Raw genomic sequence first — 17,784 nt, 5'->3', positions numbered from 1 at the left:
ATTAATTTTTTTATTATTATTAAAATTTATTATTTTTTTTTTTTATTCAAGGAGAAAATAAAATTTGTTTTCTCTTTTTACATATATATATAGTCAAAAAATTTGCATTTATTTCACATTTATTTTATTATACATTTCTTCATTCAACAATATGAATATAATAATATAGTTTCTTAAAACTCGTAAATTTTTTCGAACAATAATTATATTGAAATAACATTGCAAATTAATATTAATAGAAAAACAAAAATTATATAAAATACTGCGCACAGAGAGGAAAAAAAAAGTTTATCACATAAATACAATGGCAATTTTTTTTTTATTCACATAAAAATGAATAAAAAAAAGAAAAATTATCTCTACTTTGTAAAAAAAAAAGGGTAGATTAAAATTAACTAAATATATATCTATTTCAGACTTGCAATGGGAAAAAGAGCAAAAGGGGAGGTAGAAGAATTATTCTATTTCACAGTTGTCTCTTTTATATTATCCTATTTTTCACATATTTGAAACTTGAATATTATCCTACTTTTTTTTTTTAACTAGTAAATTATATTTTATAATCAAAAATTATTATTTAAAAAATGAGTAGACATTAAAAAAAAACGGCGCATTAGAAAAAATTGCAAAATTTTCCAAAAAAAAAAATTTATTTTTTACAAATATTTTATTTCTCAGTTTAAAAAAAAAATTGTCAATTTGTTCGATTTCACAGAAAATAGTCAAAAAATTATTCTTAATCTTTAAAAAATTGTTCGTTGACTTTTTTTTTTAATTGATAGAAATTGAAAAACTATTTTTCTTCTCAAAAAAATGTAAATTGATCAAAAAAAAATTTTTCTTAAAAAAAAAAATGAAATTACTCTATTTTACAAAAGAAAAAGAAATTGTCACAAGAAAGTAAATATTCATTCTTTCCATATATATATATTTTTTTTTGATAAAGTTTATCTCTCCATAAAAATATTTAATCTGTTTTTTTCTATGTTCTTTGTTTTAATCTCAAAATGCTTAGGCCAACATTTTTTTTAAAAAATTACTCATTTAAAAATACCTTTTGTCATTAGTATAGCAAATCATTGTTCTCTAGAGAATTGTCATTATATTTTTTGAAGAATTAGACAACAAAAAAAAAAAGGAGAACAATAATTCTCGAAAAGAAAAAAAGATCGTTACAAAATTTAAAAAAAAAAAACGAAGCTGAAGTACGCAACGTTTATGATAAACGATTTTTAAAGAAATAATTTTTTACAATGAAAAATTCTATAATTTTTTGCCTTAAAAAATATTTCTTGTAGTTTTCATTAATCAACAAATTATACAAAAAAATGTTTTTTAGGCAAAAAATTATAGAATTTTTCATTGTAAAAAATTATTTCTTTAAAAATCGTTTATCATAAACGTTGCGTACTTCAGCTTCGTAAAGAAAAAAAAAAAATTTTTAATTAGAAAAAAAATTGAAATTGGAAAAAATAAATTTAAATCGAATTTTACAAATTAGAAAGAATTTGGAAATTTTTACAGTAATTTAAATTTTAATTTACTTGAAGTTTAACAATTTTTCTTTTATCAAATTTATTTTTTAAATAAATATTTGCAAACAAAATATTTTCAAACGAAATTTTCAAATGAAATTTTCAAAAATATTTAAAATAAAAGTTTTAATAATTATTTATAAAATAATTATTCATTCAAAAAAAAAAATTTGGCGAAAAACCCCGGAAATTTTTTATTATTGAATTTTTTCTATTATCAAAATTTATTTTTAAAAAACTGTTACGAATATTCAAAATAAAAGTTTATAAATTATTTATTCAAAATAGAAAAATGCTTTCCAAATTTTATAATTTGAAAATTTCTCTAATTTTTTTCTCCAAAAAAAAGAAAATAATTTTAATTAGAGAAAAAAATTGAAATTGGAAAAAATAAATTTAAATCGAATTTTACAAATTAGAAAGAATTTGGAAATTTTTACAGTAATTTAAATTTACTTGAAGTTTAACAATTTTTCTTTTATAAAATTTATTTTTTAAATAAATATTTTCAAACGAAATTTTCAAAAATATTTAAAATAAAAGTTTTAAAATTATTTATAAAAATTATTCATTCAAAATAAAAAATTTAGCAAAAAAACCCCGGAAATTTTTTATTATTGAATTTTTTCTATTATCAAAATTTATTTTAAAAAAATGTTACGAATATTCAAAATAAAAAAAATAATAATAAAATATTATTTATTCAAAATAGAAAAATGCTTCCCAAATTTTATAATTTAAAAATTTCTCCAATTTTTTTTCTATTTCAAATTTTTCAAGAATTATTTTTCCTTTTTTTCTGTTTCTAATTTTTCAAGAATTATTTTTCCTTTTTTTCTGTATCTAATTTTTCTCACATTATCTAAATTATAATAATAGCAAAAAAAAAACAATTATTTCACTTTTAAAAATTGTACTATACATTATTTCAGGCACATATATAAATATATTAAATTTTTTTTTTTTTTTTTTCAAAGAGTCATTATTTCGTCGATTTAAGATGACAATCGGTAATTCCCTGACCAACAAGTATTCGTTGATTGTCCTTAATGGTAAATTGATGAAAATCACGTGGCGCCTCAAATAATAAAACAATTGTTGATCCCATTCGAAATTCACCAAATAAATCACCTTTTTTCATTGTTAATTTATCAAATTTCAATTCCTCACATTTTTTCCCCTTTGGCCATTTACGACGATTTGTTATTAAATTTTTATCATTAAATACACGTATTGAACCAACATTTGTTGCGCCAACAACGGCATAAGCCATAAAACCACCATCCCATTCGCCAATATAAACAGCGCGTTCATTTAATGAAAATAAATTTGGTAACCAACTTGATATTTTTGGATTAACACTCAATAATTTCCCCTGAAAATGTTTACGACAATTAATTTTCCAATTTGCTGCACTATGAAAACGATGATAATCACCAGGTGCAAGATAAATTGACAATTGATATAATTGATTTTTTTTTGGATTTTTTAAAAGTGAGGTTATATATTTTTGTTTTATTTCATTATTATCGGTTTTATCATAATTATTGTCACCTAAAAAATTACGTAAATCATAAGTAACACCTTTCACTTGTTTAACATAACAATTTGTCACTGGTCCAATGTGTAATATTTTACCATCAGCTGGTGATACAAGATTTGTTGTTATTGCAATTGGACGTACATCTTTACGCAATGGTCGTACAAAAAAATCAACTAACGATGGAAAACTCACGAGTTCTAAATCAATTTCATCTAAATTTGCACTAAATGTTTTAGCATAAAATTTATATAATGTTGGACGTAAACTTTCGGGTAATTCACAACTCGCTAACCAACCCCATATACGACTTGTTATACGTAATGGTAAATAATAATAAAATCCAATAACAATATCGCGTGTCACTGTTTTTTCTTCTTCTTTTTTATCACATTTTGTCTTTGTTTGATATTGCCATATATAAAATGACAAAAATGAAACACCAAAACCAAATGGAATATACCATTTCCATGGTTTTAAAATATTTAATTTCGATGACGATGATGATGAAGAAGAATCACTTGTAATTGTTTTTTTATTCGATGATGATAACACTGACCTTGTTAATTGAACACTACGCAGGGAATTGCATTTTTTAAGAGTTAACACTGTACGTTGATAAATTCTCATAGCGGGCATTTTTTCAGTCTTAACACAATGAGTATATAAAAGCTATAAAAGTTGACTAATTTCTTGTTTTGATTTTGAGGTTATGGTTATCAGACACGCGTGCGCGTTTTAATTTCAAACAACGCTAGTCAATGTCAATATAAAAATAGATTTTATTTTCCATTGAAATAATATTTCACAGTATACCGAAATTGAGAAAATAATATAAAATACAAAATTTTTGATTACCAACACTTAAATATCGAGAAAAAGTTTCGGAAAGTTTGTATTCTGAATTACGTATTCACGTTCTACTTTTCAAAAAATCTCTTTTCCTTTTTAGTAAAGAAAATAACCACAAATCGAGTTAATTTTACCCACCTTATTATTTTAATAACACTAATAAATAATAAATAATAAATAATAAATAATAAATAATTAATTATAAAAAAATAATATAAATTTTTGTCCCCGAAAAAGAGGAGTTCAATTGACTCCTACAATGTGCTTGGCGCACATGCGCACTAGCGAAATTTCAAAATAATATTAAACGATTAACAATTATATTTTAATAATCAGTTTAATTTTTAATAACAAATTAGAAAATTAATATTAAATTAATAATTTATCACGGGAGTGAAAATTCGATACGTTAGGTTAGGAACGTTAGGAACGTTAGGAATAAGTGTTTTTTCGAATAATTGAAAAAAAAAATCTAGCAATTTAATAAAAAGTTTATTGTACCAACAATATATGGACAAAACACAATAGTCAATCTTTATTCTATAAAATCAATTATAAAGTTATTTCTTCTATAATAAAAACAACTAAATTAATACTTTTTTTTTTGAGATCTTTGGCGAGATTTGTATTCAAAATTGTCATAAATATAATAATAATTTATTAAACATTAATATTCAATTAACCTAAAAATTCAATTATGAACGAAAATTTGAAATATAGAAAAAATAAATAGTCATCGTCAATTTGATAAAAATTGTGTTATATCAGCTAATTGATTAGTATAATAATCGGGAACAATTAAACCATTTGATTCGGCATTTGATTGTGTTAATTCAGTGACATTTTCTTGATTGGTGACTCCTGATAATACAAGTAAAGTTTGAAATCCACAACGTTTTCCCAATAGAATATCAGTATTGCAACTATTAAATAATAAAAAAAGGTATGATTATATAATTATTAATTCTATTCTATATAATTATTAATTCTATTCTACATAATTATTAATATATATATAAAATAATAAATTTTTATCTTTAAGATTATAAATATTTAAATCAAAAAATTTATATTTACGCAACATAACCTAAAAAATATTTTTTTGAAATCGCAAAAATATATAAATTTTTATATTTCGAATTAAATATTATATTTAAATCAAAAAATTTATATTTACGCAACATAACCTAAAAAAATATTTTTTTGAAATCGCGAAAATATTTTTTTGAAAATATTTATATCGTTATTGTTATTATAAATAATTTTTTGTAAATTATTATTATTAATATTTTAAAAATAATAATAATAATAATAATAATTTTCAAAACTTTGATAATTTGTGAAATAAAATAAAATAAGTAAATTTTTTATTTACTTGTCGCCAATCATGAGAGTTCGTTTTGGATCCAAATTATAATTTTTTATCAAATAATCACTAATACAAGATTCAGGTTTTCCCAAAATTTTTGCTTTCCTTCCAGCTGCAATTTCGACTATCGAAATGAAACATCCAGTTCCTATTAAATAATATTAATAAATTAATTATTCATTAACAATAGTTAAAATAACAAAAAAAAATTTTTTTTTAATGGAATAGAATTTTAATTAAAAATAAATTAATAAATTAATAATAATTACCTAATTAATTATTTATTAATTGATATTACGAATAAAAGTTAATAAAATAAATTAATAAAAATTAATTAATTATTAATTGATATTAATAATAAAAGTTAATAAAATAAATTAATAAAAATTAATAAATTAATTGAAATATTATTTATTAAAATAATAATAATTATTAATAATTTTAAATAAATTTTTTAAATATTCTTTGAATTATAATTACAAAAACATTTTTTTTTTTTTTTTTTGAATGAAGCAAAAGAAAAAGAAAAATTATTTAAACTTTAATTTGAAAAAATATTTTTTTTCCATTCTTTTAAAAATTAATAAATAAAAATTTTTTCGAAAAATTTCACCTGGAAATGTATTTTTATTTGGCGATGGTCTATAAATATCAGGATTCATTCCCAAAAATTGAACATTTGGATTTTGTAAATAAGTTGCAGCTTGCACTAATTTTGAGTAACTGAAATGTTCATCGAATCCAACTGCAACTGCACCCACTTCCGGATCAGGTTTAAATTTCGTTATTATTTCCAAAGCTGTTCCTTGAAGTGGATCTGGCTGAAAAAAAAGAATTGTCGAATTTTTTTTCAAATTTGATTGATAAATTTTATTTTCTTTTAAAATTTAAAATATTCATATTTAATAATAATAAATAATAATAAAAATATATTTTTTTTTTAATTAGAAAATTTTTAAATTAAAAAAACTGTTTTAGAACAAACAATAATTAATAAAAATAATAATAATTTAATATTTTTAAAAAATATTAAAATATTTTTCCTCCCGGTAAAAGAAATATTATTTAATATATCTATTTTATGAAATATTTATTTATTAATATTTTTTAATTACTTTCGTATATAATGTACGTAATTAAAATAAACATTAATTTTCTATCTTTTATTATCGAGAAAAAAAAATTCTTTTATTTGAATATGAATATTCCAATTTTTTTAATGTGAAAAATGTTTTTTTTTTTTTTTTTTTTTAATGTTTAAAGCATAATATTTTTAATTGGTATACAAATAAAAATTATGTTTTATTTTTTAAAAAGGAAACTTTTTATTATTGAATGAATATTCAATTTTTTTTTTTTTGCATTTAAGTTTGAAATAAGGAAAAAAAATATTTCTTTTTTTTCTATAATTCACTCACTCCGTATCCACAATGTCGAATTCCAACAGCTTCTAATTCCTTAGCCATTCCGGAATTGCCAATTAAATAGACTTTTTTATCAAATCCCTGTTCCTTTAGATACATTGCTGCCAAAAATGATGTACAAACCATTTCGTCCTGTTAGAAAAATATTCTTATTAGTTTGAATTTGAATTTATCGTTTTTTTATTTTTTGAAAATAATCATTATTAATTAATTATTATTAATTAATAAAATTATTAATTAATTAGAGAATTATAAAAAAATTTTTATAAAAATTATCATAACTTTATTAATTCTTAATTATTAATGAAATTTGAATATTTGAAATTTTTTTTAGTAATTTTTAGTAATTATTAGTAATTTTTAGTAATTATTAGTAATTTTTAGTAATTATTAGTAATTATTAGTAATTATTAGTAATTATTAGTAATTTTTTTTAGTATATTATTTAGTATATTATTTAGTATATTATTAGTACTAGTAATTAATAATTACTAATAATTTTTAAATACAATTTAAATTCGTAATTTTTTTTTCATACAAAATTTATAAATCGTTTAATATTAATTTAATATTAAAATTAACAAAAATTCGAAATTATTTTCGAAAATGATTTTTTTAATAACAAAAATTTTTTTAAAAATCATTTCAATAAATAAAAGAGGAAAAAATTTTTTTTATTTTTTTTTTCCAAAAGTAAACAAATTAAAATAACATTTTTTTTTTTTAAATTAAAATTAAGCTTTTTTTTAATTTTCGGTAAAAAAGAGGAGACTTACTATTGTTGCAGAATAATTTAATCCTTTACATTTATTTACAAGGTCAGCTCTCGTTTTTCCATTATTATTTGTAACATAGAAAAACTTCTTTCCATTTTCTTTCAAGTGATTAACAGCCTCCGGTGATCCTTCAATAACATTTGTTTCCTCCCAAAGAACACCTGACAAAAGAAAAGAAATTTTATAATTTTTTTTACGTGTAATATTTATTGAAAATTACATTATTATTATTATTATTATTAATATTATTTTATTTTTTTAATTGTTACTATTTTTGTTATTATTATTATTATTATTATTATTAATATTATTAATAATTTTTTTATTAATTTACTAATTTATTATTAATTATTTATTAAATTATTATAAATTATTCATTAAATTAAAATATTAACTATTTAACTATTAATTTACTATTTTTGTTATTATTATTATTATTATTATTATTATTATTAATTTTTTTATTAATTTACTAATTTATTATTAATTATTTATTAATAATGATATATATATATAATAATTATTAATTCTGTTTCATTTAATATGAAATCAATTTATTGATTTCGTTTGTCAATAATGAAAAATAATTATACGTTTATCAAAAATATGTCAAGTTTTTGAAGATATTTAAGTTTACTCAACGGATTTTAATTTATCGTTTATTTCGATCCTAATGAATATATGTGATATCTCTTGAATACTAAACTATTATTTATCACTTTCAAATAGTCAAAAAAGAAAAATATTTATATTCATTTTACGAATTATCATTAAAAAAATAATGCCACTAGTAATTTGAAAATACCTATTTTAATAAATAATTAAAATAAATTTTATAAATAATTTTAATAAATTTAAAAAAAAAATATTAACAATTTTATAAATAATAATTATTTATAATTTATTATATAATTATTATTTAGCTATTTTTATAATTATTTTTATAATTATTATTCAAATAATTAAAATAAAATTGTTAAATAATTGAAATTTATTTATTTATTTATTTATTTATATATATAAATAAATTTATTTATTTATATATATAAATAAATTTATTTATTTATTTATATAAATAAATAAAACAATTTTATCAATTATTAAATTAGCGAATACAAATTTCTAATAATAGTAAAAAAATATAGATTTCAAAAAAAAAATTGTCGAACATAAATTTTTGATAATTAAGCAAATATTGCTTTTATTATAAATTCGTTGACAATTGGAAAAAAATAAATTCGTGACAAAAAAAAATATATATTTTTTTCTTGTTAATAATTACGAACCATCACAATCGGATAAAACAACATCAAAAGAATTGAAGAAACTTTGAAATTCCCCCTTTGATAGAGATGTCAGTCGTTTGGCTGCCATCGTATGACTACCTGTGAAAATTTCAAGTTTGAAAACTCGAGTAGAATTCCGTTTTAAAGTTTATACACTCAAACTAAGAGAGAGAGAGAGAGAGAAAATTAATATGTGATTTGGTCGATTGCCAATTATACTTGACAGAACGACCTTCCTTATGCAATGTTATGTAACTAATATAACACTTATATATATATATATATACATAAGACCAATGAATGAAGCTTTTAAATTAATCACACTGGAATAATGTTCATTTATTGCACTATTCACATATAGTTATATACATTTCTTATCAACTTTTGTCCATAATTTAGAAAAAAAAAAGAAAAGAAACTATAAAATACTATATTTAATAATGCGATAAATATTTTCCAACTGCGTGGAAAAATGATAATAACAATAATAATAATTCATCACGTGTGAATATATATGAAATAATATACATTGACGAAAGAGATAGACGCACAGAAACACGTGGAAAAATCCTCGCTCTAAAATTCTTGCTTTGAAATAGATTTTTGATTTTGAAATTGTTTTTTTTTCTTCTTTTTTCTTTTGAAATAGTTTTCAATTTTTATACGAAATTTTCTTTAATCTTTGCCAGAGAGTAATTAACTAATATTTATTTAATTACAACAAAAATTTGATTAAGAAAAATATTAAATTAATTTTTTCTAAATTTAAATTTTTAATCTTAATATTTTTATTTTTTTAATTTATTAATAAAATTGTTTCTAACAGTAATTTTTTTAAATAGATAAATTTAAAAAAATTTTTTAATTTATTTTTAATATTTTTAATCTCTTTACTCTCTTTATAATCTCTTTATAATATATAATTATAATAAAAGAATCGAGTTTTGTTATATACTTTCGTATAAAATACAAAATGCTATTTTTAAATTGTACGGATAGAATTTTTTTTTTTAAAGTAATTTACAAAGTACAAATTGTCAAAAAATTATTTATTTTCTTTAGTTATTTTTATTTTTTTTATTGCAAATTTATTTTAATTCCCCTTTTTTTTGTACTTCTCTTGCATTTTTCTTTTTATTTTTAATTTTTGCAATTAAAAAAAAATATTTTCGAAATATATTTTTGTCACTTTTTTATTGTATTTTCTTTGCTATTTTTGAATTTTTCGAAATTTTTTAAAAACTATTTTTTGTCTCTATATTTATTTCTAAAAAAATTTGAGCGTTTTCTATTTTTCTCTATTTCAAATTTTACAAAAAATGTTCATTTATACTATATTTTATTTTGTTATTTTTTATTTTTATATTTATTTTTATTTTCTATTTTCAAATTTTACAAAAAAATTTCATTTATACTATATTTTATTTCATTTATTTTTATATTTATTTTTATTTTCTATTTTCTATTTTTCATATTTGTTCGAATTTATTAATTTTTTTTTTCCTTTGCTTTTTTACTTTTTTTTCTATTTTTGTTTTCTTGTTTTAGTTTTTGAAATATTTTCGGGATTTTATAAATTTTACGAGAAAAAAAGCAATTTTTTTTTTTTAGTTTTTGTTCCTTATATTATATAACTTCTATAAACGTTTTTATAATTTTCTCAAAGTTATGTATATATGCATTCATATTATTCAATATTTTGTTCATTGCGCATTCATTATGTAATATAATTGTATATAAAATTCTCTATATACAATGTAGTCTTGACAATTTGACTGTGATTGACATTTATTTAGTTTGTCGTTTAAAAGTTAAACAAAATTTTGATATATTTCTGTTTTTCGAAAAAAAAGAAATATAATATAAAAATGATAATATCTATCAATAATAATAATAAAATAAATATTATGTCAGTGCTTAAAATATAATCTCATAATTATTCAAATAAATGCGCCAATAAATATTCGAAAATATTCGTTAATAATAATAATAATAATAACACTAATTTAATTATCTACGATATTTTAAAAATAACAAAATACATTTACGGAAAAAAAACCAATTCTCTAAAAAAAAAAATTTGTGCTAAAATAATAATTGAAAAATTACAAAAAAATCAATCGCTTTTTTCTGTTTTATATTTTTCTAGCATTGATAAAAGATCGCCCAATTGATCGGTATAATAATCGGGTATCCATGTTTTTTCCTCTTTCGAATCAGATTTTTGCCATTTTTCCAATTCTTCTATTGACGTCACACCCGTGAGTACAAGTAATGTTTTAAATCCACAACGTGTGCCCAATAAAATATCCGTATTCGCACGATCACCAATCATTAATGTACGCTCGGGATTAATTTTATAATCTTTTTTAATTACACTACTCATATATGTCTCTGGTTTTCCAATAACAGTCGCTTTTCTTCCCGAACAAGTTTCAATTGCTTTGATAATTGCTCCAGTTCCTGGAAAAAAAAAAAAACAAAAATCATTTTTCGGAAAGAAAAATTTCCATTCAAATAAATTCTTCTAGTTTTTTTTTTTTTTCATTTAAAAGTTATTTGAATAAAATTTTCTTTTTTTTGGGAAAGTGATAGTGATAATTTTTTACCAGGACAAACAATTGTTTCGGATGGAAAATTCTCGTCGGTATTTGTACCGATAAAGTGAATTTTTTCATTTCTCAAATAAGTCGCTGCTTTTGCCATTTTTGGATAACTTATGTGCTCATCAAATCCAACAATAACTGCATCGACATTCGGTTCGGTTTTAATATTCAAAATATCCGATAAACAATTGAGAGAATCGGAACCCCAGCCAAAACTTTCGATACCAATGCTCTTTAATTCTTTTCCAATTGCTGGATAAACATAAAAAAAAAATTACCTTATTTTTAAATTAATTAATAAAATTATAATTTTTTTAAATACTGTAATAAAATTATAATTTTTTTTAAATTACTGCAAATAAAATTATAATTTTTAAAATTAATGTAATAAAATTATAATTTTTTTAATTACTGTATTAAAATTATAATTATTTTTTTAAAATTACTGCAAATAAAATTATAATTTCTAAAATTAATGTAAATTATTATAATTTTTTTTAAATTACTGCAAATAAAATTATAATTTCTAAAATTAATTAATGAAATTATAATTTTTTTTTAATTACTGTAATAAAATTATAATTATTTTTTTAAAATTACTGCAAATAAAATTATAATTTCTAAAATTAATGTAAATTATAATTTTTTAAATTACTGTTTTAAAATTGTAATTAATTTTTGTAAATTGAGAATTATAATTACTTTTTTTTGTAATTTTTTCTCATTTTTTTCATTTTGTGGATTAAAAATTTTTTTTTTACCTTCACTTCCAACAACGTAAATTTTTCCCTTTAATTCGAGATCCTTGACATAACGTGCAACCAATTGTGCAGTACAAAGAATATCTTCCTCTTGGGCAATAAAATTCATATTGTCACATTTTGCCGCAAATTCTTTTCTTGTTTTTGTACTGTTATTTGTCACGTAAAAAACACGTTTTCCAACATCCCGGAAAGTGTTCATTACTTCCGAGGCATTATGCAATTTTGTTAAATGTATCCAGAGAACTCCTTTATTTTTTTTAATAACAAAAAGAAATCAAAAATTTTATTAAAAATTCTATCAAATATAATTTTTAAATTTGTATAAATAATAATAATTAGTAAAAATTTAATTTTTATTTTAAATTTATAAATATACAAATGGACAAATTAAATAATTTTAATAAATTTAAATTAGGTAATTAATTATATAATTTTTCATAAATTAATTAACTAAATAATTTTTATAAATTATTTAACTAAATAATTTTTATAAATTACTTAATTAAATAATTTTAATTATTTCTAATTAAAAAATATTAAATGGAATAATTTTAATTATTTCTAATTAAAAAATATTAAATGGAATAATTTTAATTATTTCTAATTAAAAAATTTTAATGGAATAATTTTAATTATTTCTAATTAAAAAAATATTAAGTGGAATAATTTTAATTATTTCTAATTAAAAAATATTAAATAGAATAATTTTAATTTAAAAAATAAATAATTACAATTTTATTATTTATAAATTTAAAAATTCCTATATAAATAGAAATTATATATTATAAAAATTAAAATTTCCATTATAATTATATATACATAATTTTTTTTTTTAGAAAAAATTTTAATTTGAAAAAAAAATAATTACCATCGCAATCTGTTAAGACGGTGTCGAATGAATCGAGAAATTCCCTAAGCTTCTCATTATTTAAAGATTTTAAATAAGTTGCACTCATTTCTCTCTTCAAACTTTCCACAGAACACTGAATCAAAAGAATAGGGAAAAATTTTTTCTTTTCTTTTCTTTTTTATTTAAAAAATGATAAGCAACAATTTTTTTTCTTAATCATTCAGTTAACATTGTTTGAGCAATTTAATCTTTATATACAAATTGCACAAATTTTTATTTACAAAAGCGCATAAATATATATAATTTTTAAAAAAGGAAAATTTTTCAATTTTTTTGTTCGGCAAATTTTATTTAATTTCAAAAAAATTTTCAATTAATGGGTAATTTACATAAATTAATAAATTAAATAAATAAACAAATAACAGCAAAATATAATATAATAATAATAATAATAATAATAATAAATAAATAATGAAATAAATAAAAATATTTAATTAAATTAATTTTTTTACACATTAATTATAATAATAAATATTAAATGTTATAATAAATTATAATAATAAATTATAATAATAAATTAATAAAAATAAATAAATAATCGTGTGTGAAAAAAAATTATTTTAACTTTGTATGAAAAAAAAAAGGTAAAATTTACAAAAATTTCGATTTGTTTTTTGACGATATTAGATGAATAAATAAACAAATCGCAAGTCATTTACTGAATCATTGCTTAACTCTTTTATCATGACAAATAATAATCATTTAGTAATTGAATAAACACGTGTCAAATATCACGCAATAATAATAATATATAAAATAGCTATAACAAGAAACTTCCTCTCAATTTACACGCATACAATCTTTCATTAAATTTAAATAACCTAACCTCAATTCTCAAATAATTCGATTTTTAATACAATATAATAATTATGTATATACATAAAATCAAAAGAACGCGAATAAATGATGAAACAATCATTTATAAAATTTAATTACATATCATCATCTTACAAAGTGATTCTGACCTTGAAGGTTATGTCAACTTTTACTAAACTACAAGTTCAGGGAATTATAATTGTATATTAGGAAATTAAATACTTTAATTAAATATTGATAAAATATTTACTTTTATAACTCACCTTTAGAAAAATAGAGAAATCTTTTTTTCCTGATATATCGCAAATAATAAAGTTAATATAATAAAAAGGGGAAATTAAACCGCAATGTGCAAATCTGTTTTACCAATCAAGAGCTGTCAAAAATAGTTGTAGAGGGCAGTGTGATAGTTAGGAAAATCAGCTGTTTAGAAACGAAAACAAAACGTAAACGTTTCATATTTTTGTTAATTTATTATTTCTAAAACGTGATTATTTAAAAAAGAGCAAAAATGTCGTATATGTTATCACATCTTCATAATGGCTGGCAGGTAGATCAGGCTATTTTGTCCGAGGAGGATCGAGTTGTCGTGAGTTTATTTTGTAAAACCTAACCTATAAAATTCGTAAACGTAAACTATATAAACAAAATTCAATTGTTTTTTTTATGTTTTTCTAAAAATACAAATTTTCAATTACAATAAATTCAATACTATATTTATTTTTGCTTTATTAAATATTGACAAAAATATTTACTTTTATATTTAACTCATCTTTTATACTTTTGGTAAAAAGAAATCGTATAGATATCGAAAATAAATATACTTTTTTTAAATAATAATATGAAAATTAAATTTACAATTAGTTGAAATTGAAGGCAAATTTTTTTGTTGTAAAAAAATGTTAACTTTTTTTGGTTTATTTTTTAAATAAATAATATTACAGGCCTCGGATCGACTTTAAAAGGCACAAAAAAGTCGATTTTTCTTACGAAAGAAGTTGAAAAAGTCGATTTTTTTAACAAAATTTAATTGGTTAATGAATATTTTACTTTAAATAACTAATATTATTAGATAATTAAATTCATTTTATTAATTCTGTATTTAGAGTAATTCTATAAAAATATTATTAAGAAAATTTATTTTCATTTCATAATCGAACTAAAAGACAAAATTTCAAAATTTTATTTAGAACAAATTTAAAAAAAACAAAATTTCGTAAAGTTCTATTTTTATAATTTTTTCAAGTCCTGATTTAAGCAATTTATTCGAATTAAAAATTTTGTCATAGTTTTTAGTTTTGATGGTAAAAAAAATTTCAGGCAATAAATCAAGTTTTACAGAATTTTAAATAAAAATTTTTGTTTAAATAATAATTTTGAAAGAATTGAAGTTGAAATTTTTAGAAATAATTGAATACGAAGCTTAAATACGCAACGTTTATGACAAACGATTTTTAAAGAAATAATTTTTAAAATGAAAAATTCTATAATTCTTTGCCTAAAAAATATTTCTTGTAGTTTTCATTAATCAACAAATTATAAAAAAATATTTTTTAGGCAAAAAATTATAAAATTCTTCATTTTAAAAATTATTACTTTAAAAATCGTTTATCATAAACGTTGCGTACTTCAGCTTCGTTAATTGAATTTCAAAAAGGAAAAAAATTTTTTTAAATAATTAATTTTAATTTTTAATTTAAAATAATTTATAAAATAATTTTTTAGATAACATTTTTTAAAAGTAATTGAATTTTCAAAAGATTTACAATTTTGATTTTTGAAATATTAATTAAACTTCAAGTGATTTTTAATTTGAATTTTTTTTTTAATGATTTCTGTTAGCAAAAAAATTTATTAAAAATTGCAATCAAAAATACAATAATTTGAAAAAAACTATTTTTAAGTGAAAAATGGTTTCAGATAGTTGGATTTTTCGAAGAATATTAATAAAAATAAAATAATTGAATTTCACGAGAATTATAATTGAAATTATTAAAATTCAAAAAATTTTAGATGAAAAATTTTGGAAATAATTAAATTTTAGAAGTTTTTAAATTGAAATTTTTGAAAATAATTGAATTTCAACAAGATTTTTGTTAAATTTCAGACAATAACAATAAAAGCAATTTTTAGTAATTTCTGTTGATGAAGAATTTATTAGAAATAACTTAAAAAAAAAAAAATGAATTCCAAAAGTTTTTAATTGAAAAATGCTTTCAGATAATTGAATTTTCAAAGAATATAAATCATTAAAAATAATAGTAATTAAAAATATTAAAATAAATAAAGTTAATAAATTAATTTAGCTAAGTAGTTTAATAAAAACATTAATTTTGTAAATTAAAATTAAATAAATATTTTTTAGCAATGGAATTACATTTTTTTTAAGATTTAAAAATTAATATAATTTTATGTAAGCAAAAAAATTGATATTTTAAAACAAATTTATTTTTAATACCTACTAATAAAAGGATTTGAATTTAAGAATTAATATAATTTTATGTGCAAGTAAAAAATTGATATTTTAAAACAAATTTATTTTTAATACTAATAAAAGGATTTGATCACATAAAAAAAAAAATTGAATTCCAAAAGTTTTTAATTAAAAAATGCTTTCAGATAATTGAATTTTCAAAGAATATAAATCAATTAAAAATAATGGAAATTTTTGCAAATAATTAAATTTCAAGTGATTTTGAATTACAAATTTTTTTGGTAATTTTATTTGCTAATTTTTTTTTTTGAAATTATAAACAATTATTAAATTTCATAAAAATTTTCATTGAAAAATAGTTTTAAGATAATTAAATTTGTGAAGAATTTTAGTTAAAATTATTAAAAAAAATAATTAAATTAGTGAAGAATTTTAGTTAAAAATTTGTTAAATAATTGAAATAAAGAAGATCTGCATTGTATACCAAAAAAAACGTATTTTCTTAAAAATTTTTTTTTTTTAAATGTAAAAAAAAGTCGAAAAAGTCGCATTTTATTAAAATAAGTCGAAAAAAGTCGTATAATCCGAGGCCTGATTATAGTAATAATTAAATAATATAATAAATAATTAAATAAATAAATATTTTTGTTTTATTTATTAAATTATTAAATATAATAAATAAATAAATATTTTTGTTTTATTTATTAAATTATTAAATATAATAAATAAATAAATAATAAAATTAAATAAAATAAGTAAATTACTTTTTCGATAACAAAACAATTTTCTAAAAAAAAAAATAGGTGATTCGATTTGGTCACGATTGGGATCCAATGTGCATGAAAATGGACGAGGTACTTTACAATATTGCTGAGAAGGTGAAAAATTTTGCCGTCATTTATTTAGTTGACATCACTGAGGTGCCGGATTTTAATAAAATGTACGAATTATACGATCCATGTACAGTGATGTTTTTCTTTCGCAATAAACACATTATGATTGATCTTGGCACTGGCAATAATAATAAAATAAATTGGACACTGGAGGATAAACAGGAAATGATTGACATTATTGAGACAGTATATCGTGGCGCAAGAAAAGGACGAGGTTTAGTAGTTTCACCAAAAGATTATTCTACAAAATATCGATATTAATTTATTGTTGCGTTTCTCTTTTTTAATACGAAATAACATTAATTAATAATAATAATAGTTCAATATTATTATTTATTATGCAAATATAATTATTAATAAATAAATATTAATAAATTTTCAAAATTAATTAATTTAATAAATTAATTATTTTTGTATATATATAACATAATTATTAATAATTACTACGAAATAATAATTATTATTCTATATGAATCTAAAAGAGAGTGATTTGTACTCGTTGACAAAAAAAAAATGATCAATAATTTTTGTTGGTCATGATTAATAATGATAATTCAATATATACAAATGCGATTGATT

At 18.7% G+C, this 17,784-nt stretch overlaps 4 protein-coding genes across 4 annotated transcripts; 1 reads left to right on the top strand and 3 right to left on the bottom strand.

Moving 5' to 3' along the window:
* Window positions 1–2,272: 2,272 nt before the first annotated feature.
* On the bottom strand, window positions 2,273–3,814 carry LOC127289197 (phosphatidylserine decarboxylase proenzyme, mitochondrial). The gene has a single exon (XM_051316997.1). It carries the CDS (start codon window positions 3,712–3,714, stop codon window positions 2,518–2,520), a length of 1,197 nt encoding a protein of 398 aa, XP_051172954.1. The 5' UTR covers window positions 3,715–3,814; the 3' UTR covers window positions 2,273–2,517.
* Window positions 3,815–4,400: 586 nt separating this feature from the next.
* On the bottom strand, window positions 4,401–8,958 carry LOC127289194 (glycerol-3-phosphate phosphatase-like). The gene is made up of 6 exons (XM_051316995.1): window positions 8,783–8,958; window positions 7,497–7,657; window positions 6,715–6,852; window positions 5,910–6,117; window positions 5,303–5,444; window positions 4,401–4,850 (listed from the first exon to the last, which is right to left on the bottom strand). Exons 1-6 carry the CDS (start codon window positions 8,868–8,870, stop codon window positions 4,667–4,669), a joined length of 921 nt encoding a protein of 306 aa, XP_051172952.1. The 5' UTR covers window positions 8,871–8,958; the 3' UTR covers window positions 4,401–4,666.
* Window positions 8,959–10,671: 1,713 nt separating this feature from the next.
* Window positions 10,672–14,235, bottom strand: LOC127289183 (glycerol-3-phosphate phosphatase-like). Its single transcript, XM_051316981.1, has 5 exons — window positions 14,142–14,235; window positions 13,021–13,135; window positions 12,150–12,398; window positions 11,392–11,640; window positions 10,672–11,245 (listed from the first exon to the last, which is right to left on the bottom strand). Exons 2-5 carry the CDS (start codon window positions 13,106–13,108, stop codon window positions 10,899–10,901), a joined length of 933 nt encoding a protein of 310 aa, XP_051172938.1. The 5' UTR covers window positions 13,109–13,135; window positions 14,142–14,235; the 3' UTR covers window positions 10,672–10,898.
* A 29-nt stretch (window positions 14,236–14,264) lies between these two features.
* Window positions 14,265–17,593, top strand: LOC127289184 (thioredoxin-like protein 4A). Its single transcript, XM_051316982.1, has 2 exons — window positions 14,265–14,467; window positions 17,116–17,593. Exons 1-2 carry the CDS (start codon window positions 14,390–14,392, stop codon window positions 17,464–17,466), a joined length of 429 nt encoding a protein of 142 aa, XP_051172939.1. The 5' UTR covers window positions 14,265–14,389; the 3' UTR covers window positions 17,467–17,593.
* Window positions 17,594–17,784: the final 191 nt, after the last annotated feature.

Source organism: Leptopilina boulardi, unplaced genomic scaffold (genome assembly GCF_019393585.1).
Source record: "Leptopilina boulardi isolate dan_hultmark-lab unplaced genomic scaffold, ZJU_Lbou_2.1 LbouV2_40, whole genome shotgun sequence".
Classification (NCBI taxonomy): Eukaryota; Metazoa; Arthropoda; class Insecta; order Hymenoptera; family Figitidae; genus Leptopilina; species Leptopilina boulardi.
The sequence above is the reverse complement of the archived record's forward strand: the minus strand, read 5'-3'. Positions and strand labels throughout refer to the sequence as shown.

Bases quoted from the DNA above. Each gene is read 5' to 3' on its own strand.
- LOC127289197 (XM_051316997.1), bottom strand. From the start codon at position 3,714: ATGCCCGCTATGAGAATTTATCAACGTACAGTGTTAACTCTTAAAAAA.
- LOC127289194 (XM_051316995.1), bottom strand. From the start codon at position 8,870: ATGGCAGCCAAACGACTGACATCTCTATCAAAGGGGGAATTTCAAAGT. The intron at 7,658-8,782 runs GTTCGTAATTAT...TTCTTTTGTCAG, and splicing joins TGTTTTATCCGATTGTGATG to GTGTTCTTTGGGAGGAAACA. The intron at 6,853-7,496 runs GTAAGTCTCCTC...TTTTTCTAACAG, and splicing joins TAAATTATTCTGCAACAATA to GACGAAATGGTTTGTACATC.
- LOC127289183 (XM_051316981.1), bottom strand. From the start codon at position 13,108: ATGAGTGCAACTTATTTAAAATCTTTAAATAATGAGAAGCTTAGGGAA. The intron at 12,399-13,020 runs GTAATTATTTTT...AAAAAAATAAAG, and splicing joins CGTCTTAACAGATTGCGATG to GAGTTCTCTGGATACATTTA. The intron at 11,246-11,391 runs GTAAAAAATTAT...TTTTTTTTCCAG, and splicing joins CGAAACAATTGTTTGTCCTG to GAACTGGAGCAATTATCAAA.
- LOC127289184 (XM_051316982.1), top strand. From the start codon at position 14,390: ATGTCGTATATGTTATCACATCTTCATAATGGCTGGCAGGTAGATCAG. The intron at 14,468-17,115 runs GTGAGTTTATTT...AAAAAAAAATAG, and splicing joins CCGAGGAGGATCGAGTTGTC to GTGATTCGATTTGGTCACGA.